We start from the raw sequence: 25,075 nt of genomic DNA, 5'->3' as shown, positions 1-25,075 counted from the left end.
CTTTCTGCATCATCAGCCTGTGCTCAGCAAACACACACAATGTGAGACAGAGGCATGGAATCTTTGTCTCCTAAGGTGGGAGAGCAGAAGGAGCAGGAGACAATGTGGATTTGCACAGGGGCCTTTTTTCTTCGCTTCCTGGATTTCAAACAGCTACCAGTGTGGCAGAACTGCACAGCTATGGTAATAGACATCTATATAACTTTTAATGTACTTTTAATAGAAAATAGAAAAATAGTTCCCCTTTAAGTTGGTAATATTTTGATTCACTTTGGAGCACCAGATATTCTTTGTAGGTGTAGCTAGTGGCAAGATCAGATCAGGAGTAAAAATCAAGTCGACATGATGCCCCTCTCCACACATCTCAAGCACCTGAATAGTTGGCTTATATCATTTTAATAGTCATTCTCAAGTTAAATTCTTAAATCAGGTTTACTATCAGTTTTGGGCTAGCTTTGGAATAAAATTAATCAGCTTGCTCAGTATTTAAATAGAAGTACAATTGAAATACAAAGACCTTTAGGGTGGACTCATACTAGGCGTTTTCCAAAATAAATGCAAAATGTAGCGCATGGCGCTGTTTTTTAGTAGCAGTTACTGCAGAAAGTACACAAAAAACAACAATAAAACCCAATAAAAACCTGAATGGGTGAATATGGTGGAGGATGCATATGTCTTTTACCATCTAAAAAAAAATGTCCAACAGCCCAACTGATGCAGTTCCATAAATTAGGGGATGACAATGATGATTAAAGTGAATGACTTAATGAAAGTCCCAACCACCATAAAGCAATGAGGTCAGCTTGGTATCTCTGGTTTTCCATGACAACAGAACTTCCGAGTGATTGTGGTTAAGGGTCCTTAGCTCAGTCAAGCGTCCAATCAGTCGTGCAAAATGTTGTGGGTCTTCCGGGTGGTAAATCTTTGAATACTTGTGTAGAATTGCTAAAAGTGGTTCCTGTAGTTTTTCAACACCATTCTTGTTTTTTAGGAACGGCCGATCTGTTATTAAAGCAAAAATATTATTTTTTCTCGATTTATTTAATAATTGCTATTAGACATAAACACAAATAAAAAAATTAAAATTTTATTTACGCACCTGAAAAGAATACAGTTATTGCAGAGAGTAAAGCATATTCTGCGTCAGTCACATTAAGGGAGCCCATACTTCTATAGAAGTTGAATAGTGGAGTAATAAACTCTTCTGTGAGATCTACAACATGAAACAAACTTCATGAATAAAGCAGTCAGGTTTAGTTTTTTATTAAAGTTTCCCTCGCTGGAAATTGATCTTATGCCCCTAAGTGGTTTTAAAGGGGTACTCCAGCGGGGGGGGCACTTTTTTGCTGGGACCGGGGAAGAGGTGGCCGAGGGAAAACCTCCCCGGTTCCAGCGGCGGGTTGTCTCAGGTCCGCTCAGCCACTCTGTGAAGGAGGCGGGATCTGAGCGGACTTGAAACGGATCCTGCCTCCTTCACTGAGTGGCTGAGCGGACCTGAGACGTCACGTCTCAGCCCCACGTCAGACACCCGGAAGCGGCTGAGAACCGGGCACTGTAGCGCAGCGATGCGGGACCCGCTGCTGGAACCCGGGGAGGTGAGTGGACGTCTTTTCCCTCGGCCACCTCCTTCCCGGTCCCAGCAAAAATTCCCCCCCCCCCCCCCGCTGGAGTACCCCTTTAACAGTCTCTACTTGTCTTTACTGCAGTTAACCGCTGAGGCCAGTGATTAAAGGGGTATATCCCCTATAACAAGCTAATCGGTGGAGGTCCGAGCTCTGAGACTTTCACCTATGCTCTGTTCACTGTCTATGCTGCCTAATGTTTCCGAGTTCAATAAATCCTAGAGGATGAATGGAGCACAGGCCACAGTGGCTAAGCAGGCATGGTAAGTAAGTATTCATTCCAGGGACAATTGTGTTCCTGTTCTCAGGATCAGGGGGAGCCCCATTGGTAATGGTGCGTTTGCACAGAGAAATTTATTTTGGAAATTTATTTTGGAAGGCAAAGCCAGGAACAGACTATAAACAGGGAACAGTTCATAAAGGAAAGACTTAGATTTCTCCTCTTTTCAAATCCAGTCCTGGCTTTGGCTTCAAAAATCTGTCAGATAAATCTCTCTAGACTACAACCAGCTTGTTATACCTATCATTGTTATTATACAGTCAGTGCATGTGAATGCTTTACTTTGAGGGGGGGAGGGGGAGTGCCTAATACACACTCCTGATTTTATATTCACGCCCATGAACTGATATTCACTCCCATTATTAAAGTTAAGTTCATGCCTATCTGACAGCTAAATTATCAGGCAAACTATTAGGATATGTTCACATATTGCAGTTTTATTGTAGTACTGTTGCTGTACTGTATAATTTCAGTAAAAACAGGGCACTACTGCAATAAGAAAGCAATGTGTAAACACAGCCTAATGTAATATGTCTAGGGAAGGGGAGGACATAACCTTTTTTTTGTATTTTTGGCTATAAATCCTTAATGTTTTCTATTTGCCTGAAAATTATAGGGAAGGGTTTTGTATATTAAGACAATTGAAGTGAACCAATCACTACAAAAATGTCTGAACCTGTAAATATAGTGTAATAAAGCTGGTTCTACTGTCTCCAGCAGACAAATAAGTAATAGATAGCAGCATAAGAGTGTATTCACACGTTCTCCGCAATCTTCGCAATCTTTCCATGGTGGACAGTTTGCAGAGAACGTGTAAACACACCCCTACTGTTACCCCTCAAAAACGGACTTTGTAAAATCGTACATATGTCGTATGTAATTTACCTTTATTTAGTCATCAAGCGATTCTCAGGGCCAAAGTAGTCATGGATGGTGTGAAGAAAGTTCTGTTATCACCCATGGACACCTATGCCATTGCTGGGCAAGATAACAACCGATCCCTTGTGCCATCCATGACTACTTTGGCCCTAAGGACCAAGATAAAAGGTCAGTTTTCAAGGGCAGATAATAAATATTCATCATCCATGTATATGAATCAGACCTGTATTGAATGTTTGTGTATTTTGCCGAGGATTAGGTTCTGGAGAATATAGAGGACATCTGTCAAAATCCTGAATGTGGTAATAGTCTTCATTGTGGCTCTGGTATTTTGCAAGTCCTAAAAAAATGCATTGAGATAAAAAAAAAAAAAAATTGTGTTACAACAAGTAAAGTATCTAAGTTTAACTCTAAAATCACTGCTCAGTAACTAAAGTTTTTGTTACACAAAAAAGTGTTTCCTATAAATAGAAATATATATGTATTATACTGCAAGTAACAAAAATTGCCTGGAGCACTCCAGTCTTCAGTGAAGAAATGTGTAGTGGTTTATTCCATAAAAGCAGATTGCTGATTTTTCCGTGTGTATTTTTTATGGAATAAACCATTACACATTTCTTCACTGAAGTCTAGAGTGTTCCAGGCAATTTTTGTTAGTTCTCTGAATAGACAACTATGGATCAAGGTGGGAAAGCTGGCACCCAGCATTCAACATTCATCTAGAGTGCTGCGTACTTTGTATTTTCCCTTATTATACCGCAGCTATGGGGTAGCAGTCTGCTACAGTATTCTGATGCCTTCTCTGTTGGCCCTGGATATTACAATAGACTGCTTTACTTATATACTGAACTTTACACTGGAAAACTAAGCTCTAGGACCTGGGGCCCAGTAAGAGGTATTGTACAATTAACTTGAGGTTATGAGATTGGACATAAACTTTGTGTCAATGCTGAGCCACATACTGTATATCCTGTTCTGGTTTGTGTTAAAAACTAGATCCACAAACAAGTCCTCTGGTCCGTCTTTGCACCACTATGACCTTGCCAGTATGAGTCTAGGTTCATAAAAACATTTATTCAGTGATTACATTTTGTAAAGGCCTTTATATATCCTAGATTCTAACACAGAAATATGTGGTTGTTACCTTCAGCCTATATAAACTAGTAATAACAACTATACCAATATAGCCTGCAAACTAGCAATAAATAAATGACATGGTGCACTATGGGGTAATCGTATCATACATTAGAATTTTGTAAAACTACAGTCTGTTCACTTTAGGTAGAGAAAATCCTGGCACTCACCAATAATTTTCTTTCATTTATGCTGTGCAGATGTATCAATAGTTATAATCAGTATACTTTTCGGCCAGGCATGGCCTTCATAAGCTTAGGTTATCAAAGCTGATGAAGGCCATGCCTGGCTGAAACGCGTCCTGATTGTAATTTTTGATGCATCTGCACTGAACAAATGAAAGAAAATGTTGGTGAGTGCCGGGATTTTCTCTACATATTGCTGGTTTCCCCACCACAAGCACCACCAACCCATGGAGTGCTGTCCTTCTCCTTCTACCTTGTTCAGTTATTCAAAACATCCAGTACTAATAAACGCACCAATCAGAATTGAATGAAATTGTATATGGTTTAGGCATGAAGGCATCATAAGATCCCAATCAGAACCTGTATTAATTGCTAAAGACAATATGGTTTCAATCCATAGCAAAGGCCCTATTTACACAAAATGATTGTCCGGATAATGATAATTATTTCGTGTAATAAGGCATGTTAAATTGCTACGATGTTGAAATATATACATTGAAAGGGCACGATTTGTGCAGTGACGGTCTGCTGCTCATCTTTCCAAGTAACAAGAGCGGCGGCAGCAGACCACCACTGAGCTCAATGGGCAGCCCAAACGATCTAAGGATCATTCGGGTGGCCCCTCCCGCCTCTCCCCACTCAGTGTCTATGCGTGTAATAGTACCGACAGCAAGCAGGGAACAAGGGGGAAGCAAACACTGAGCTGACAGGTTGGCACACGCTTCCCCCTCATTATAGTTCTGTGTAATACAAACGTTAGTGTAATCCTGTAAGCGTTGGAGATGGTTGCTGGATGTCAAAGGCATGGCATAATGGATTCTGTGACACAATTTCCTGGCAGTGGTTCAGACAGGGACAGGTGTGTAATGAAGGTGCCACTTGGGTCTGGATGGTGGATAAGGAAGCTGTGGGAGCTGCTTGTGTTTGTCAATGGATGAAACTATGCTTTCTATTGGTGGTGTGTCTAGGCTGTCCAAAGCCTGTTCACAGTGTGAGCATGCCCTCACACAACCACTGCTCCCAACACCTCCTAACAGCTTGGTCAGAATGTGCTAGATGGTGTGAAGTACAATATAAATTACCGTTGTTTAGCTGTGAGCACCCCGTTGCTTGTTGGTTGTATATTTGGGCAGAACGTAAAAACATTGCTTCAACAGTGGATCCCTTTAGAAGAGCAATTTGATCATCATGATCCAGAATTTCAAACCCTGAAAAAAAGAAATAAACATTGACATTACAAGTGACGTATATTAGAAATGACATGCTATGTTTTCTAGGTAACAAAAACACGTGCTGCTTACATATATGCATTTCAGTGTCAGGAAATATATGTACAATAGCCATTCTGCAATGCACCAACACTTGTAGACTTCGGAGACTCCTCACTACCACTGTCTTCCTGCTGGGAAAGTAGATTCTGCCTCTAGCATGTGAGTAAATGAAGAACTTCTTGCATAGAAGTCAAAGCTGAGACTGAGTAAATGGGAGTTTTCTGCTGAGAGGACAGACTGAATTGTGATACAGCATAGCCATGGCTAAAACCACCAGCCATGTTGTTTGATCTGTTGACTGCCCATTGAAACTAAGGACCCTATTACATGGAGCGATAATCTGCCGAATCAATAAGGACAATGATCAGCTCATGACAACGATTATCGGCTGATAATGTTATTTTACCCTAAAGTTTTTCATTTTTGCAATTTGCGACAACGGCTGCGATTCAAAAGATACTTTGCATTGACATTGAATGGAATCCCGGGACGAAGTGTATACACATAGTATACACTCTGGCCGGGATTGTGTGCGACCGTGGCTCCGGCTGCACTTTCCATTGTGTGCTATGTTGATTTTGGGATGCAAGCACACGGATGCGACCGCATCCAAATTTAATAGAAATTAAGTTTAAACGGCCAGATTATCTGCCAAAGATTTGAAGCCAAAGCCAGGAACGGACTATAAACTGAGATCAGGTCATAAAGGAAAGACTGAGATTTCTCCTCTTTTCAAATCCATTCCTTGCTTTGGCTTCAAATCTTTGGCAGATAATCTTTCTGTGTAAAAGGACCCTCATGAATATATTTCTAATTGAACAGTGTGTTGATAATTGCTCACTGTAATAAATAGCTTACCATATACCATACCTGGTAGTCTTTTTGTGAATTCTACAAGTACTTGCACATGCATCACAGCTGCTTCAGAGACGTAGTAGAATATTTCTTCTGGATTTGCAGATTCTTCTAGCTGAGCCAAATGATAAAAAGCAGGAATATTTATTTTTACATTTCATACATATATTATACATTTAACTCTAACTGCATTTAGAGGATTTAGACAAGATGTGTCTGTCAGCTTGCTGTATTATTGTTCCACCCAGTAATATTATTTCATACATATTAGAACAAAAGGTGTGGTATTAAAGGGGTTGTTCACCTTTTTTTTTCTTTCAAATCATCGGGTGCCAGAAAATTGTAATTAAAAAAAATAAATAAATTAAATCTTAAGTCTTTCAGTACTTATCAGCTGCTGTATGTCCTGCGGGAAGTGGTATTCTTAACACTGTGGAGAGCAGGAGAGGTTTTCTGTAGGAATTTGTTGCTGCTCTTCACAGTTTCTAACATGGACAAAGGTGGCAGCAGAGAGCACTATGTCAGACTGGAGAAAATACACCACTTCCTGCAGGACATACAGCAGCTGATAAGTACTGGAAGATTCACAGTCTTTTAATAGAAGTAAATTACAAGTCTCTGGCACTTTCTGGCACCAGTTGATGTGAAAGAAATTTTTTGTGGGTGAACAACCCCTTTAATCATGTCAATAATGTTAGTACTAGAGCTTCTGTTGTATGAATTACCTTCTGTTCACAACATCTGTAAAATATTCTCTTGATAAACTAGCCCATGTATTTCATAACAGCATGTAAACACTGGTTCATTATTTTCCCAAAAGAGACAAGCAACTAATATTATTATATTCATCATTTCTTCACTGCTTCCTAGGAAAACATCACTCATAGAAATCCTGTGTTTGTTGTTTTGTTGTAGTATATTCACAGACTTTTTAACATGACCCCTTTAACCCCTTAAAGAGAACCAATCACGGAAGAAATTTAAAAAATTTTTATTTTCTAATTCAATGTAATTATTTATTTTATTAACATTTGTAAATACTTTTATTTATTTTTTCGGCCGCGTTTTTGTTTTTTTCACTTTTCAATTCACTGTCTCGCGCCGGCTCTTTTCAAAAGAGCCGGCTCGAGACAGGAAGCTCCCGTCATCCACAGCGGCAGCAATGCCGGCCGCCGCCATCTTGATTACGTCATTTGCGTTCCAGTGGTGGAACGCAAGTAGCGTAATCAAGATGGCGGCGGCCGGGCCGAACAAGAGGAACAGGTATAGTATAAGATACAGACTGCAACAGCAGTCTGTATCTTCATTTTGTCTATTTATGAAGATACAGACTGCCTTTGCAGTCTGTATCTTATACTTTACCTGATCCTCTTGTCCGTTGCAGTCTGATGCCGGGCGCCGCCATCTTGAATACGTCACTTGCGTTCCAGCGGTGGAACGCAAGCGACGTAATCAAGATGGCGGCGCCGGCCTTGCTGCAGCAAACAAGAGGAACAGGTAAAGTATAAGATACAGACTGCAAAGGCAGTCTTTATCTTCATAAATAGACTGCCTTTACAGTCTGTAGCTTATACTTTACCTGATCCTCTTGTTCGGTGCTGGAAGGCCGGGCGACGCCATCTTGAATACGTCACTTGCGTTCCAGCGGTGAAACGCAAAGTGACGTCATCAAGATGGCGGCGCCCGGCCTTCGTTCAGCAAGCAAGAGAATTGGGTAAAGGGATAAGATACAGACTGCACAGGCAGTCTGTATCTTCTTAGATAGACTTAGGGAGAGATTTCCTTTGATAATAGGGACAGTGATTTTTAGGTGATTGGTCCTCTTTAACCCCTTCGTGCTGCAGCTAGTTTGGGCCTTAATGACCAGGCTAATTTTTCAAAATCTGACCTGTCTCACTTTATGCTCTTATAGCTCAGTGATGCTTTAACGTATGCTAGCGATTCTGAGATTGTTTTTTCGTCACATATGGCACTTTATGTTAGTGGCAAAATTTGGTCACTACTTTGTGTGTTTTTTGTCAAAAACATCAAAATATCATGAAAAATTAAAAAAATTTGCATTTTATGAACTTTGAAATTCTCTGCTTCTAAAAAAAGAAAGTCGTAGCACATAAATTAGTTACTAAGTCACATTACCAATATGTCTTCTTTATTCTGGCATAATTTGGTAAAAATATTTTACTTTTTTAGGGTGTTATGGGGCTTAGAAATTTATCAGCAAATTATCACATTTTCGTGAAACTGATTTTTTTTAAATGGATTTAGAAGTCTGGTATCCTGAAAACCCCCATAAGTGACCCCATTTTGGAAACTACACACCTTAAAGAATTAATCTAGGGGTATAATGAGCATTTTAACCCTACAGGGGCTTGAGGAAAGTATTCACAATTAGGCAGTAAAAAAATTGAAAATTTAAATTTTCCAATAATATATACGTTTAGATTAAAGTTTCTCATTTTCAAAAGGAATATGAGACAAAAAGCACCCCAAAATTTGTAATGCAGGTTCTCTTGAGTAGCAGAGAGAATACCCCCCATAAGTCACCCCATTTTGGAAAGTACACCCCTCAAAGAATTCATCTTGGTGTGTGGTGACCATTTTGACCCCACAGGTATTACAGGAAAGTATTCAAAAGAAGACAGTAAAAATGAAAAACTCGAATTCTTCCAATAATATGTTCGTTTAGTTTGAAATTTCTCAATTTCACGAGGAACAAGAGGAAAAAAGTACCCCAAAATTTGTAACGCAGGTTCTCCTGAGTACAATGGTACCCCATATGTGGGCATAAACCACTGTATGGGCACACAGGAGGGCTCAAAAGGGAAGGAGCGCCAATTAGCTTTTTCAATGCAGATTTTGCTGAAGAAGTTTCCGAGTGCCAGGTGCGTTTGCAGAGCCCCTGTAGTGTCCGCAGAGTAAAATCTCCCAATAAGTCACTCCATTTTGGAAAGTACACCCCTCAAAGAATTTATTTTGGGGTGTGGTGAGCATTTTGACCCCACAGGTATTTGAGGAAAGTATTCAAAAGTAGACAGTAAAAATGAAAAACTCGAATTTTTCCAATAATATGTTCCTTTAGTTTGAAATTTCTCAATTTCACGAGGAACAGGAGAGAAATGTCACCCCAAAATATGTAAAGCAGGTTCTCCTGAGTAGAACGGTACCCCATATGTGGGCATAAACCACTGCATGGGCACACAGCCAGGCTCAGAAGGGAAGGAGCGCCTATTAGCATTTTCAGTGCAGATTTTTCTGAAGAAGTTTCTGAGCGCCAGGTATGTTTGCAGAGCCCCTGTAGTGTCAGCAGAATAGATTCCCCCCCAAAAGTCACCCCATTTAGGAAAGAGCACCCCTCAAAGAATTCATCTTGGTGTGTGGTGACCATTTTTACCCCACAGGTATTAGAGGAAAGTATTCAAAATTGGCCAGTAAAAATGAAAAACTCGAATTTTTCCAATAATATGTTGGTTTAGTTTGAAATTTCTCAATTTGACGAGGAACAGGAGAGAAAATTCACCCCAAAATCTGTAACGCAAGTTCTCCTGAGTAAAACGGTACCTCATATGTGGGCATAAACCACTGTATGGGCACACAGCAGGGCTCAGAAGGGAAGGAGCGCCAATTTACAGGAGCAAAACCGCAGCTAGTAATGGTTATTAGAATAGCGCAGTTACTAAAATAAAATAAAAAAAATGAGATTACAGGTAATGTGGGGTGGTTACGGGCAACCAGGGGTGGTTATGGGCAACCTGAGGTGGTTACAGGTAATCTGGGGTGGTTACGGACAACATGGGGTGGTCACGGGCAACCTGCTGTGGTTACAGGCAACGTGGGGTGGTTACAGGCAACGCGGGGTGGTTACGGGCAACGTGTGGTGGTTATGGGCAACGTGTGGTGGTCACGGGCAACCTGCTGTGGTTACGGCAACGTGGGGTGGTTACGGGCAACGTGCGGTGGTTACGGACAACGTGCGGTGGTTACGGGCAACGTGCGGTGGTTACGGGCAACGTGCGGTGGTTACGGGCAACGTGCGGTGGTTACGGGTAATCTGGGGAGGGGTTAGGGGTAATTTGGGAGTAAACTGCAATTATTACTATAATAAAAAGTGTGTGTTTTATTTTTTTGTATGTTTGTCACTTTTTGTACTTTATACATTCATTTTCACTGTATTACTATGATTACTGTGATATTTCTATCACAGTAATCATAGTTCAGTGACAGAGACCAAATTGGTCTCTGTCACTTTAAATTTTCAGAGTTGGCTGGTTGTGAAGCGCATGCGCACTTCATAACCAGCCAGGACGTCGAGGAGGAAGGAGCTCCGTGGATCCGGTGAGTATATGGGGAAGGGGGGGGTGACTGGGGGACGGGGGTGACAGGGGGGGTGGGGGGCGACTTGGGGGGTGGGGGGACATCACTTTTTATCCCCTGTCACCAATCATTTATGGTGACAGGGGATAAAAAGTGCCGGGAGCACATGGTACAAGCGATCAGCGGTATATAGTATATACCGCTGATCGCTTGTACCGGGACCCCACAGGGGGGTCCCCGATGACTGCCCCATGCTCTCCGCTACCTCCGGTGGCGGAGGGCATGGGGCTTTCATTCATTTTAACTTTTTAATCGCTGTGAACCGACGTTAGTCGGTTCACAGCGATGGCGGCGGCCATCTTGGAAATGATGGCCGCCGGGGGAGGGGGGTTAGTTATCGGGGCACTAGGGGGGTCTGATCTGGGGTCTGATATACACTTATTTCATCTCCCCCCGCCGGTGAATCTACGGCGGGGGGAGATGAAAGGCGGCGGCGGCACCGGTAATCCCCTTTACCGACGGCCGCCGCTATAACGTTAATAGCGGCGATCGTCGGTAAGGGGGGGATGGGGTGGGGGCCGTCCCGGCCCCGCAGCCTTATTCTCTGCCATCGCCGTAAAAAGCTGATGGCAGCAGAATAAGGACCATTAGTGACCGCCGTAGAAAGCCGTATCGGCGGTCACTAAGGGGTTAAGGACAGAGCCTGAAATGGCCTTAATGACAGAGACAAATTTTATGAATTTGACCAGTGTCACTTTATTCATTAATAACTTGGATGCTTTTACCTATTACCTTTTACCTTATTAATAACTTCAGGATGCTTTTACCTATCCGGCTGATTCTGAGATTGTTTTCTCGTGACATATTGTACTTTACATTTCTGGTAAATTGGAGTCGATATTTATAACAAATCTTTATGAAAAAAACCCAAATAACATGAAAAATTGTGAAAAAATGCATTTTTCTAACTTTGAAACTTTTTTGCTTATACAGAAAATGGTTATGCCACATAAATTATATATTAAATAGCATTAGCAACATGTCTACTTTATGTTGGCGGCATTTATTAAACTATTTTTCATTTTTTTTAGACAATATAAAGCTTAAAACATGAGCAGCAAATTTCCAAATTTTCTGTAAAATTTCAAAATCAGATATTTTTAGGGACCTGTTCAGGTTAAAAGTGTATTTGAGGGGACTGTATGTTAGAAAGCCCCCCATTTCAGAAACTGCACCCCCCAAACTCTGCAAAAGCACAACCAGAAAGTGTTTTAACCCTTTAGGAGAGTCACAGAAATAAAAGCTAAGTGTGTAAGAAATTTGAAAATTTTAATTTTCTGTGCAGAGATTTTATTTTAATCCAATATTTTTCATAATTATAAACCTATTACCAGAGAAATGCACCCCAATGTTGATTGCCCCGTTTCTGCAGTTTATAGAAATACCCCATATGTGACCCTATTGCGCTATTTGACGCAACCACAAGCCTCAGATATAAGGGAGCGCCTAGTGAATTTCAATGCCTCTGTTATACTTGGTCATTTTTGACTGTACCACTTCAGGTTGGCAGAGGCTCTGGGGTGCCAAAACATAAAAAAACACCCCTAAAGGGACACCATTTAGAAAACTACACCCCTCAAGGAATGTAACAAGGGGTGCGGTGAGGATCTGGACCCCACAGGTTCTTCACAGATTTTCTGAACAATATGGCGTGAAAAAAGAAAAATTTCTTTTTTACACTAAAACGTTGTTCCAGCCTTTAATTTTTCATTTTCACAAAGGGATAAAAGGAAAAAAAAACACAAAACATGAAGCGCAGTTTCTCCCGAGTACGGAAATACCCCACATGTGGACATAAAGTGCCAAGCGGGCGCAGCACGAGCCTCCAAAGGGAAGGAGCGCCAATTGCCTTTTGGAAGCTGGATTTTACTGGAATGGATTTCAAGGGCCACGTCGCATTTACAGAGCCCTCGTGCTGCCAAGACACTGGAAACCCCCCACAAGTGCCCCCATTCTGGAAACTACACCCCTCAAGGAATCTAACAAGGGGGGCAGTGAGCATATGGACCCCACTGGTGACGGGCACAAATGTGGAATAATGTGACGTGAAAGTGAAAATTTTCATTTTGTCACTTTCATGGCACAAATGTGCCCGTCATCAAAGGGTCCATATCCTCACTGCACCCCTTGTTAGATTCCTTGAGGGGTGTAGTTTCCAGAATGGGGTCACTTGTGGGGGTTTCCACTGTTTTGGCAGCATGAGGGCTCTGTAAATGCGACATGGCGTTCATTATCCATTCTGGCCAAATCCAGCCTCCAAAATCCAAATGGCGCTCCTTCCCTTGAGAGGCTTGCCCTGCGCCCACATGGCGCTTTATGTCCACATGTGGGGTATTTACGGACTCGGGGGAAATTGCTCTACACATTTTTTTTTTTTTTCTCTTTTAACCCCTTGTGAAAATGATAAATTCAAGGCTAGACCAACATTATAGTGTAAAAAATTTAATATTTCATTTTCACGCCACATTGTTCTACATTTGTGCCCGTCACGAGTGGGGTCCATATGCCTACTACACCCCTTGTTACATTCCTTGAGGGGTGTAGGTTCCATAATGGGGTCACTTGTGGGGGGTTTCAACTTTCTTGGCAACACAGGGGCCTTTTGAATGCAACATGGCCCCTCGAAATCCATTCCATCCAAATCCAGCCTCCAAAAGCCAAATGGCACTCCTTCCCTTTGGAGGCTTACCCTGCACCCGCATGGCGCTTTATGTCCACATGTGGGGTTTTTCCGTACTCAGGGGAAATTTCTCTACATATTTTGTGTTTTTTTTTTTTATCTTTTAGCCCCTTGTGAAAATGAAAAAATCATGACAAGATCAATGATTTAGAGTAAAAAAAAATTAAAAAAATTACACTAAATGTTGGTCTAGCCTTGATTTTTTCAATTTCCACAAGGGGTTCAAAAAGAAAATAAATGCAAAACGTGTAGGGTATTTTCCCCTGAGTACGTAAATACCCCACATGTGGACATAATGTGCCATATGGGCACAGGGCAAGCCACCAAAGGGACAGAGCGCCATTCAGAGGCTGGAATGGAGGATAGAGGCCATGTCGCAATTACAAAGCTCCTGTGCAGCCAGGACAGTAGGAACCCCCCACAAGTGAGCCCATTATAGAAACTACACCCCATAAGGAATTTAACAAGGGGTGCAGTGAGGATATGGACCCCACTGGTGACGGGCACTTATGTAGAACATGTGGTGTGAAAATAAAAAATACCATTTTTTTCATTTTCACGTCCCAAATGTGGCCGTCACCAGGGGGCCATATCCCCGCTGCCCCCCTTGTTAGATTCCTTATGGGGTGTAGTTTCCAGAATGGGGTCACTTGTGGGGGGTTTCTACTGTCCTGGCCGCACAGAGGCTTTGTAATTGCATCATGGCATCCTCTAATGGGAATGGCGGCCATACCTATTTAGCTGGGGAAAAGGGACAATTCTAATTTATTTGGGGGTATTAGGCCAATTATTAGTTTATAAGGTTGAAAATGACAGGTGTCCATCAAATTCAACCTGTGTTGATCCAGAGGAAGGCAAAAAACCCTTGTGAGGAAGACGACAGTAGCCTCATCACTGGGAAAAATTCCTTCCCGACTCCATAATCGTAATCAGAATAATCCCTGGATCAACGTGACCCCTGAAATAGGAATAAGGGACAGAATTTAGAAAATGTAGAACTCCAATGACATGTGGTACGCCTTGATGCGATCCTGTATGCAGAGGCCGGGGTGATCAGGACAGGTGTCACACTGGAAAATGGTGTCCTTCCTGATCCCCCTGTTACGCCACACTCTGCACTTCTTCTTGGGTCTCCTGTTTTCCAGTGTGGGGGACGTCACCTGGAAAATGTTGTCCTGGTGCGATACGGGGTCCTTCATATCCAGAAGCGCTGGGTCCGCTCCATGGCTGCTAAATACTAGGGCTCTGTTACTGCTTCTGATATTTTCGGATCGTGCCGCAAGCTACAGTAGCTCGGGCAGCGACGGACCAGAAGAGGGGGGTGCTGGTATAAAAGTTATCCCTGTACAGGTGGTAACCTTTATCCAGCAGTGGGAGGATCAGTTCCCAAACGATCTTCCCACTAACTCGGAGGATGGGGGGGGGGGCATCTGGGGGCTGGATTCGGGTGTCCCTTCCTACATACACACTAAGGGTACGTGCACACTGCGGAATCGCGACAGATAGCCCTTAACGCATTCCGCAGCTGGCACCCACTGGCGGACTGATGCGGGCGCGTGTCTCCACCCGTGTCATAGACTCCATTCTATGCACGGGCAGATTCCGCTCTCCGTCCAACGTATTCATTTTTTGGATGGACGATGGAATCCGCCCGTGCATAGAATGGAGTCTATGACACGGGTGGAGACACGCGCCCGCATCAGTCCGCCGGCGGGTGCCAGCTGCGGAATGCACAAAGGGTTATCCTTCGCCATTCCGCAGTGTGCACGTACCCGAAATCTGTAAGTGTACCCTGAGGTACTCTCGCAGAGATTGGAGAATTTTACGCCATACCGTCATCTCTTATTGGGACTGTACTGGCGGAAAAGACGTGTCTGGGGGGCAGCGTACACTACGCTACCCCCAGATACGTCATTGGAGGATGAGGATGAATGGGGAAAAAAGGATCCCCCCATTCATCCTCACTGGCTGTTTCGGTGTCCGAGGCAATAATAGCGTATGCGTCTGATACCGAAAATACGCCAGGGGGCCAGTTTTATATGGAGATTGGTATATGGGGTATGTAGTGGCGTAGTGTCAAACTTTATTCAATGTAGTGTAGTGTGGTGTAATGTAGTGTTTTTTATGTGTTTTTTTACAGTAAGTATAAAAAAAAAAACCTACGCCAAAAATGGTGTTGCCGATAAATGCCACACTTATGTGCGGCACTTATCAGCAGACCGTGGCAGTAGGATATAGAAAAAAAACACCTTACGCCAAAAAGGAGGAGTTGCTGATTAGCAGCGCACTTTCGTGCGATGCTGATCAACACTCAGCGGCGATAGGGTGCGGAAAATAGAAAAAAAAAATTGGAAAAAAAAAACTTTTGCTACATTCTGAACATCCCTATAGCTGCTGATAAGTGTATTACACATATCAGCCGCTAGAGGGCAGCAGAGCGCAAAATCCGGAAAAAGACGAAGGGGACCGCGCGGAAGAAGCCGAAGACCCGAAGAGAAGACGAAGACGCCGCAAACCCGGAAGACGCCAATCAGGAGTCCGGGACAGGTGAGTAATGTACAAATACCTGCTCTGGACCCCTCAGCTACCTAGCTGAGGGGTCCAGAGCAGGTATTTATTACATTTGGGGACTTTAACCGCCGTGGCACCGGCCCGATCGCCGTGAACGGCCGGCCGGTACCGGCGATCGGGCCGGTGGCACCGTGACCAACATTACTTTTTACAGTAATGGCGGTCGGTGCCGTCCTCAGACAGCACTGACCGCCATTTTTTCGGTGTCATCGGGTCACCGATGACCAGGAAAGGTGCTGATCGCCGCTATTGGCTGATCTGAATTGATCAGCCAATACCGGCGATCGTCAGCACGGGGGGTGTTAACCACCCCCCCGTGCCGAGAAGCTAAGATGGCCTGCTATGATTTATAGCAGGCCATCTTCCCCGATCGCTGTGTGTGAACACACAGCGATTGGGGAAACCGTTGGCGTACATTTACGCCCTGTTGCAATAAAGCCCAGGCAACAGGTGCGTAAGTGTACGCCCGATGTCGTTAAGAGGTTAAAGGAGAACTCCAGCTAAGACCCTTTTTTCAGAATGCCCAGAGAAGGGGTGGGTAAAAAAATAACACCCACTTACCTTCCCAGTTCCAGTGCTACCGCTTCCAGCCAAAGAGCCGAGTGGCAGAATATATTTAGCAATGTGAAATACGGGGAGGTAAGTGGATATTTTTTTCACCCATCCCCTTTCCCGGGCATTCTGATAAAATGGATCCTGGCCAAAGTTCTTCTTTAAAGTGACTCGGTACCCACAATCTGACAACCCTCCCCCCCCCCCCAAACCGCTTGTAACGTCAGATAGCTTTTAATCCAAGATCTGTCCTGGGGTCCGTTCGGCAGGTGATGCAGTTATTGTCCTTAAAAACTACTTTTAAACTTGCAGCCCTGTATGAAATTGCCGTGGCCTAGAGTGTCTGTGCCCTAGGATTGTGACACCTCTCCATCCCTCCTCCCCGCCCTCTTCATCATTAGGAATGCCCTGGACAGGATTTTTTCTATTCATCACCTGTCTGAACACTGCACATGAGCCTTAATGATCCAGCACCTCTGCAGTGTTCACGCAGGTGATGAATTGGAAAAATCCTGCCCAGTGGCATTCCTAATGATGAAGAAGGTGGGGAGGAGGGACAGAGAGGCGGTGTTAGGCTTGGGCACACACATTCAAGGCCATGCAAATTTGACACAGGGCTGCAAGTTTAAAAGTTGTTTTTTAGGGCAATAACTACATCACCTGCCGAACGGACACCAGGACAGATCTTGGATTAAAAGCAGCTATCCGAAGGTACAAGTGGTTTGGGGGGGGGCAGATTGTTGGTACAGAGTCACTTTAAAGGGCTTTTCACGTCTAAGTAGTTATGCCCTAGCCCCAAAAGGTCACGGGGGTCTTTGACTGTTGTGGTCAATGTGTATGTATTGCCTTTTAGTTAACTATCCTTTTTATGGTAGTAATTGTCTGTAATATTAAATGCGGATGGTAGAGTGAATGCTAGTAGCACAGTGAGCACTTACTAATAATTTGTGTTCATCTACTGGAGAGCCATATTTTTGATATGCAGTAACTATATGATCTATCAGCTTGCATTCTTCTGCTGACAGTTCCAGTCGTGTTACTACCTGCAGAAATAAATATAAAGGACAAATTTATATGTGAAACAATAAAATCTGATATTTTTTTTAGCTTAAAAAGAAGGATAAAACCTGTACTCACTTTTGCTGACTTTGTCGTTGATGAAACTTGTCTGCTATCATTTGCATCATCTTCCATTTTCACATTGCAAAGTATTGAGCTGTTTTGCTTACAGTTTTTCCTGAGCCTCTTTGACTTACATTGTACTTCAGTTAACAAACCTAGCACATAAAACAGAGCATGTTCAGTGCAATATCATGCAACTTTTTGCACCACAGCAACAAATAGTACTGTGTTTGAGAGTATGAAGTGGCCTGCAGCCGATGCAAACAAGGAAGAGGCAGCAAGGCTTGTTCGAATGCTGTAGCCCCTTCAAATAGCTGATCGGCAGGAGTGCCAGAAGACTGACCCCAGTTGATCTAACATTGATGGACTATAATGGGGTCAGTACATAAACCTGTATTGGGCCTGATACGGGCCAGGACTGAGACTTTTCAAGAGGACCTGTGTTGAGAAGGCCCCCTAGCTGCTATGGGAACCCATTGGCACTGTCCCTACCTACTTGTCTCAACCGGCTCTAGGCAGCCGTGGACAACCACAATGATGTTCCCTGCGCTGGATATGTGCACACAGAACAAGACAGACAAACAAACACAATATGGGATAGTTGAACAGGCAAGGTAAAAACCAGATGGGCAGCGCAGTACAAGAACAAGTAACAGTCAGATAGTCAAAAGTCAAAGCCAGGGGTCAGGTAACACAGTGGAGCAAGCAGAGGGAATTAGGACGGGGATCGCAGGAACAGACGAGGAAGCTGGGATCAGGGTATTAATCTAATAGCCAGCTCTGGGACTCTGCCTCAGCTTTATTTTATGCTGACCAAGAGCCCGGTCCAGATCCTCATTGGACCGGTGCTCTGATCACCCAGGCTCCAGAGAGGCAGAGGAAACTGTCAAAGAACACTGCTCAGCTGCAACAATCAAGGCAAATAGTGAGCAGTGTAACCCTTGCACTGCCAGGAGGCTGAAAGAAATGCGGGTGTGTCAGACAAAAGGCAAAAACAGGCCCAGTTCACACCAGGCTCAGTGCACATTCCTGACAGGCACCTGGTGGTTGCATTGCTGGACTTAATCCGTTACATGCTACAGTTATGATTTGCCAAGACCAGAGAAACCTCAGAAGACCCCACCAGGCTACTAGGCTGTCACCATAAAAGGCAGCCATTGGTGACTGCCAAAAAAACACATATGAACGGTCACTGAGGGATTAAAGTGAATCTGTGTTGACCCGACACCCCCCCAAACCTCCAATATCGTACGTAGCCTTCCTCAATGCATGCGTGGTCTCTGGGTCTGTTTGTCTCCTGGTGCCAGTAGTCAGCGAAAAAACTGGCACCTCTTAAAGAGGTGGGACATATTATGTAAATTTAGTTCCAGAAGTAAAGGCCCTTTTAGGCTGCTTACCTAGTGGCAGCAGAGTGTACATCTGTGGGATCGGCAGTCATTTGCAGAGCCTTTACAAGACTCAGTCAGTCATGTGACCCATTTAAATGATTTATCACCCGCAATAGTTGGTTTATTATTAACTTAAGTTCCACTTAATAAATATAACATATACAGTATAAGAATTGTAGAAAAAAACTGGAGGAGGATCAGCACATCTACAAATAAATATTGTTTATTGAAGCTCCATTTATCGGAACACCGATAGAAAAATGCAAAACAGAAGTGCTGACCTCCCTCCACTTCTTTCTACATTGAATCATACAGATTGAGAAGTCCTTTGGCCGTGCACTCATCAGGTGAGCTGGTTACGTTTTATTATGTAAGTATATGGGCATTGTACTATACTTACATTCTGCCAGCATGCCAACAGCCTTACACTTCTTTAACCGACACTCTTGGCATTTCCTACGCATGTACATGTCCATTTCACAGTGTCCACCATTTTTACACCTATACACGGCATTTTTGGTAATACTACGACGAAAGAAACCTGCAAAATATAATAAAATGTATTATTATTAGAGATGACCGAACCGGGTTCGGGTTCGAGTTGATCCGAACGTTCGGCATTTGATTAGCTGGGGCTGCTGAACTTGGATAAAGTTCTAAGGTTGTCTGGAAAACATGGATACAGCTAATGACTATATCCATGATTTCCACATAGTCTTAGGGCTTTATCCAACTTCAGCAGCCCCAGCTAATCAAATGCCGAAAGTTCGGGTTCGGATCGACTCGAGCATGCTCCAGGTTCGCTCATCTCTAATTATTATACATTACATACTGAATAAGATTTGAACAGTTTAAGCATTATACCCATCCCGAATAGTTAGGCTGCAATCACACCTCCCGTAAAATTGTCCGTGGTCACTGATCTGCGACCACGGACAATTTTAGGACCCATTCAAATCAATACATTCACACAATCCGTGCCGCTACCCCCACTGCAATCTGTGCCGCAAAAAAATAGGGCATGTCCTAGTGCGGAGGAGGATCGCGGCAATCGCGGCGGATCCCCCAATAGAAGTGCAGCCCCGCCTGGCCGGCAACAGATTTGACAGGAGCAAATAATCTGACACATGTTCACCAGAGGTGGCATGGTCCCTCGTTGCCTTCTTCTCCCGGCGGCAGCTTGAACCTGTGACTTCCGGTGGACGTGTGTAAGCGGGCTGGTACAGGGGAAGTAGTTGAGTAGTTGTCAGTATTTTGTCTTGTTATCTTTGCTGCCGAGCATCTGTTGCGGGATCCATGTCACGATCCTCCTCCAGGCATGACTTTTTTTTACAGCACAGAACGCGGAGGGGGTCGCGGCACTGATTGTGTGAATGAATCCTTATCCACAGGATAGGGGGTGCATAACATGCTGATCAGTGGGTGCCCCCCCCCCCGCTCCGTATTTCATGGTAGTAATTTACACTAGTGCCACCTAATGTAAATATAATTACTTTTTTGTAACTATCACAATTGCCATACCTTTGTATGATTTGTATATGAGAAAAGTTCTGTAAACTGCGGTTTGTTCATATCACAGTTGTGAGTACTTGTCTTCTATTGAAACAAACTTCACAAAGACATCGATGTGGACAAATAGGTGACTAGCTTTAGAAAAACAAGGGGGAAGGCGGCCATTTACTTACCCTTACACCCCTCACAAGTAAGTGCATTGTAGTGATACCCGGAAGCTTTATCTCCACATACGACACAAAGTTCTTCATGGCCTTTCATCCGGATACCGGAATGACTAATTCTTGTCCTCTTTACAGTAGGGTACATCTCTTCCATGTTGTGCGTCACATTTGAGGGTGGTTTACTCATGTCACATGTGCTAAGGACATATTGTCCATCACCATATGAAGTCTCCAAACTGTATGCACTGTAGTGACATTGTGATGTTGAGGATTGCAACACAGGGGAATAAGGCACATTTGTATACTGACAATATGGAGTCGCCTGGAAGTCTGAATCTGGAAGTTGATAATTAATGTGATCTGGCAGGACGTCTGTGAAAACAAACAAGGGGACATTTAGCATGTAGTGTTTTATCTGCTAAATAGGAAAAGAATTGGTAATCTGAAATTCCTACCCAAAACTATCAATCATTCATGCAATGTCTTTCTGTATTGAATCTACCCCATACGTGATTAGAGACGGGCAAAAGTAATAAAACGTGGTTCATTGCATATGGTACAGATAATCTAAACACATAGGGGCAGATTGATTGAGAGTTGGGGGAAAAAAGCAATGCTTTTTTTTATGGAGAGCTGTTCTTCCCTTTAATTCTACAGAGCAGACAGGGCAAAAAGTTGCATAACTGCAATAATTTGGGACCCCTCACTTCTGATACCATGACCAACTACCATAGCAACACTATAGAGGGACTCCCTGACCCCTCCTCTCATCCAGTACAGCTTTGCTGTCAGTTTTAGCAGTTGTCAGCAGCACACTAAGGGAAAATACCAAGTGGCCCACAAGGAACCTGGCCATTCTAGAAGATTGTAGTCTGGGCCTGGACAGGAGGCAGGGAATACAACAGTAGATTGTCTGTAGTCTGGTGATACATGAAGTCTATTTGTTTTATTTTAGATGCATTAAAGCAACAACAACAAAAAAATGGTTGCAAAAAAACGAATGACTATACAGGGGGGCTTATAAGAATAGGGATGTATGACTATAAAGGGGGGCACATAAGGATAGGGATGTATTACTACACAGGGGGTCACATAGGGATAGAGGTGTATGACTATACAGGGAACACATAGGGATAGAGGTGAATGACTATACAGGGAACACATAGGGATAGCGGTGTATGACTATACAGGGAACACAGACCCTGGCACATAGGCATAGGGGTGTATGACTATACAGGCGATTACATAGGGATAGAAGTTTATGACTATACAGGGGGCACATAGGAATAGGGGTGTATGACTATACAGGGGGCACAGACCCTGGCACATAGGGATAGGAGTGTATGACTATACAGGTGGCACATAGGGATAGAGGTGTATGACTATACGGGGGGGGGCACATAGGGATAAGGGTGTATGACTCTACAGGGAACACATAGACATGGAGGTGTATAACTATACGGGGGGGGGCACGTAGGGATAGGAGTGTATGACTATACAGAGGGGGCACATATACAGGTGCAGACACACTGCATGCTGGGACCTGTAGTCCCTTCAGTTACAATGCCGGGCCCGTGCTGGGGGAGGGGTGGTTGCCCTGACAGGCCAGTTATCCTCACTCTCTAGGCACTACCAACGGTAACGCAGTCATGTACCTGGAGTCCAGCTCTGGAATGCTCCAGAAGAGAGTGAATCCTCTGCCTAGAAGACAGCGGTTCTGACACTGACAGTGAGCCACCCCAGCTGCTGCCCTGCCGCCCAGGAACAGCCCCCGGAGATCTTCACCTTCGGTGTGGAGTCTGTGACCCCTGTGACCACAGGGGGAGACCCTGCAGAGCGCTCTACTGATGGATGGGACAGGTTCGGGTTGAAGAGCACTGATGGGACGGGTGCGGGGGGAAGCGCACTAACGTGACGGGTGAGGGGGAAAGTGCACTGACGGGACAGGCCGGGTCGGGTTAGAGGAAGTGTTGGGCTGAGTGAAGGGGGGGGGGCACTGACAGGCGAGGCGGGGTGCTCCGTGACACATATAGTGCTACACCAACCTGTGAAGCGCTCACAGCTCAGACCTCAGATAGGGAGACGAAAATACTGTAAATACCGTCCTGGCAAAGTTGAGGTCGGATAACCAACGCCAGAGACGGTATCGGTATTTTCACGTATATCACCCAGCCCTAACCCTACCGTGATTGGTTCATTCAGCTCCGCACACAACACTGAAAAGTGCCATTCATATCAAACTCGGGCCGCACTAACATTAAACTTTGATCTTGAGGTGGGGGACACAAACTATTGCCGCCAGTTTGAGACCCCTATTCTACATTGTTGCCCCAGGGGTGGGGCAGCGTTTATCATGATTTTGGAAAATTGTTGTAAAAGAAATTACATTACTGTAAAACCACAGCAAAGTGCGAACACAACCTTAGAGATTCTATCATTCAGTTAAACTTACAGTATGATATTTCATATTTACAAAAAAAAAAATTAAAGCAAAAGTTTAACATAATATGAGAAAAGCATTTCTCATGAAGCTGCAACAATTTTTAGTCCATCGTGAACTTTACATGTGATTTTCTCCAGACCACAAAAGCATGTTTTATTTTTTTTATCTGTCTTAAAAGTATGTATTTCAGTTTCAGATGGGTTTTAGTATACTATTCACATTCCAAAACAATCAAGGGGATATACAATTTGTATTTTCACTTAACCCCTTAGTGACCAAACAGGTTTCCTTATTTTTCTCATTGTTCCATACTGTTACAAAGCATACTCACACTGATGCCATACAAGTCACTGACTGATATTTAAAAAGGAGTTTTAAAGGGTTAGTATAATGGTTTTGTTACCTACACCCTTATTCACATTTCTGAGAAATATGGGCCTGAAAACCCCCTTTTTATGAAAACCTGTCTGTGTAGGTCTGTTTTAACTTACCATAATAAGGCAAAGGTTCAGCAAGACAGTATGCATCAGAAACTGTTACATAGCTGTTTGCCATGGTCTGCTCCAGTCCTTCCCACTGTCTCATTAACAGGTATTACCTTTACTTTTCTGTAGAGAAATCCTGAAAAGAAAACAGAATTATCAGGCTAGTGCATTATTCATTGGGTTTAGTTTTTTTTTTTTTTTTTTTTTTGGGGGGGGGGGGGGGGGCTCAGATAGACCACTCTGAAGATGCACCATGTGGTGCTGGGACACATGCACAGTGCAGGGGAACACCGGGACCATGGACAGGTAATGTATTAACTGTTTATTCAATCGTCAGCCATCGGCCATGCACTGCTATTACATGTAGGGATGCACGGTCGGCGGCTGATGATTTTAGGTCAGGACCTAAAGAAACGGTCAGATAATTGTTGTCTCTATTACACGGAGTGATAATCATCCGAATCGGATCGACTTGGCCAATTATCCCTCCGTGTAATAGGGCCCTTACTCATCCCTGAACTTTCTACTGTTTCAGCTCTTCTGTCACCACTTTGGTGTCCCCCGCCTGAAGTGCTGTGGTCGTGCCCCAGACTTAATACCTGTAATTCTGTTCACATACACGAGTCCATTGATTGGCTGCCCAATGTAATATCATTGCAGATCTTCTGAGAGGGAACATCAGTGCAGCAGCTAGTTCAGGGAGAGAGGAGAGTAATGGCCCTATTACACCAAAAGATGTCTGACAGATTATCTGACAGATTTTTTCAGCCAAAATCAGGAACAGACTATAAACAGAGAACAGGTCGTAAAGATAAGACTGAGATTTCTCCTCTTTTTAAATCCATTCCTGGCTTTGGTTGAAAAAATCTGTAAGATAATCCATCAGACATCTTTTGGTGTAATAGGGCCTTAAGGGCCCTATTCCACGAGACGATTATCGTTCAGATTATCGTTAAATCGTTCAAATCTAAACGATAATCGTTCAGTTGAAATGCAGTTAACGATTAACGACCGAACGAGAAATCGTTGATCGCTTTATAAGACCTGGACCTATTTTTATCGTTGCTCATTCGCAAAATGTTTGCAAATCGTTCGCATTGAATAAGATGTCGTTCGGTCGTTCGCAGTAGATACGAATGCAATAGCGAAGAAATAGCAAAGAAAAACGATCGCAAATACGATCATAAGTAACGATTATCGTTCCATGGAAATGAGTGAACGTTTTCAGGTCTTTCGCAATAGCGGTCGTTTGAGATCGTTAATCGTTAACAATTATGCGAACGATAATCGTCTAGGTGGAATAGGGCCCTAAGACAGGAGAACCTTTAGGATGGAAGCTAAAAACAATCTGTTAACACAAAATCTGTCATCATAAAAGTACTGGAGTGTCCTAAGGGCCATATTACGCAGCCTGGTGTGCAGGGTAAACTTACAAGCTCTAGATCGGACTGTCCGACAGTGGTGCAGGCAGGGCTGCACCAACATGGTTAAAGATATCTGTGCAGCCCTTGCCTTAAAGAGGTACTCTGGGTCAGTATATAGAGAATAATAAAGAAGCTAT

At 43.5% G+C, this 25,075-nt stretch overlaps 1 protein-coding gene across 1 annotated transcript in view; it reads right to left on the bottom strand.

The window, feature by feature from the left end:
* Positions 1-192: 192 nt before the first annotated feature.
* LOC138767107 (bile acid receptor-like) overlaps positions 193-25,075 on the bottom strand; it is a 68,744-nt gene continuing 43,861 nt past the window's right edge. Inside the window, exons 2-11 of the mRNA XM_069944364.1 lie at positions 23,521-23,650; positions 20,596-20,958; positions 19,311-19,451; positions 17,538-17,677; positions 17,339-17,443; positions 6,242-6,341; positions 5,183-5,308; positions 3,005-3,121; positions 1,100-1,213; positions 193-1,002 (exon numbers count right to left, since the gene is read on the bottom strand). Of these exons, the coding sequence (XP_069800465.1) occupies positions 764-1,002; positions 1,100-1,213; positions 3,005-3,121; positions 5,183-5,308; positions 6,242-6,341; positions 17,339-17,443; positions 17,538-17,677; positions 19,311-19,451; positions 20,596-20,958; positions 23,521-23,614 (1,539 nt within the window). The 5' untranslated portion in view covers positions 23,615-23,650 and the 3' untranslated portion in view covers positions 193-763. The remainder of the gene's footprint in view (positions 1,003-1,099; positions 1,214-3,004; positions 3,122-5,182; positions 5,309-6,241; positions 6,342-17,338; positions 17,444-17,537; positions 17,678-19,310; positions 19,452-20,595; positions 20,959-23,520; positions 23,651-25,075) is intronic.

This window comes from Dendropsophus ebraccatus, chromosome 11 (genome assembly GCF_027789765.1).
Source record: "Dendropsophus ebraccatus isolate aDenEbr1 chromosome 11, aDenEbr1.pat, whole genome shotgun sequence".
Classification (NCBI taxonomy): domain Eukaryota; kingdom Metazoa; phylum Chordata; class Amphibia; order Anura; family Hylidae; genus Dendropsophus; species Dendropsophus ebraccatus.
Note: the sequence above shows the minus strand (reverse complement) of the source record. Positions and strands in the feature narration are given on the sequence as shown.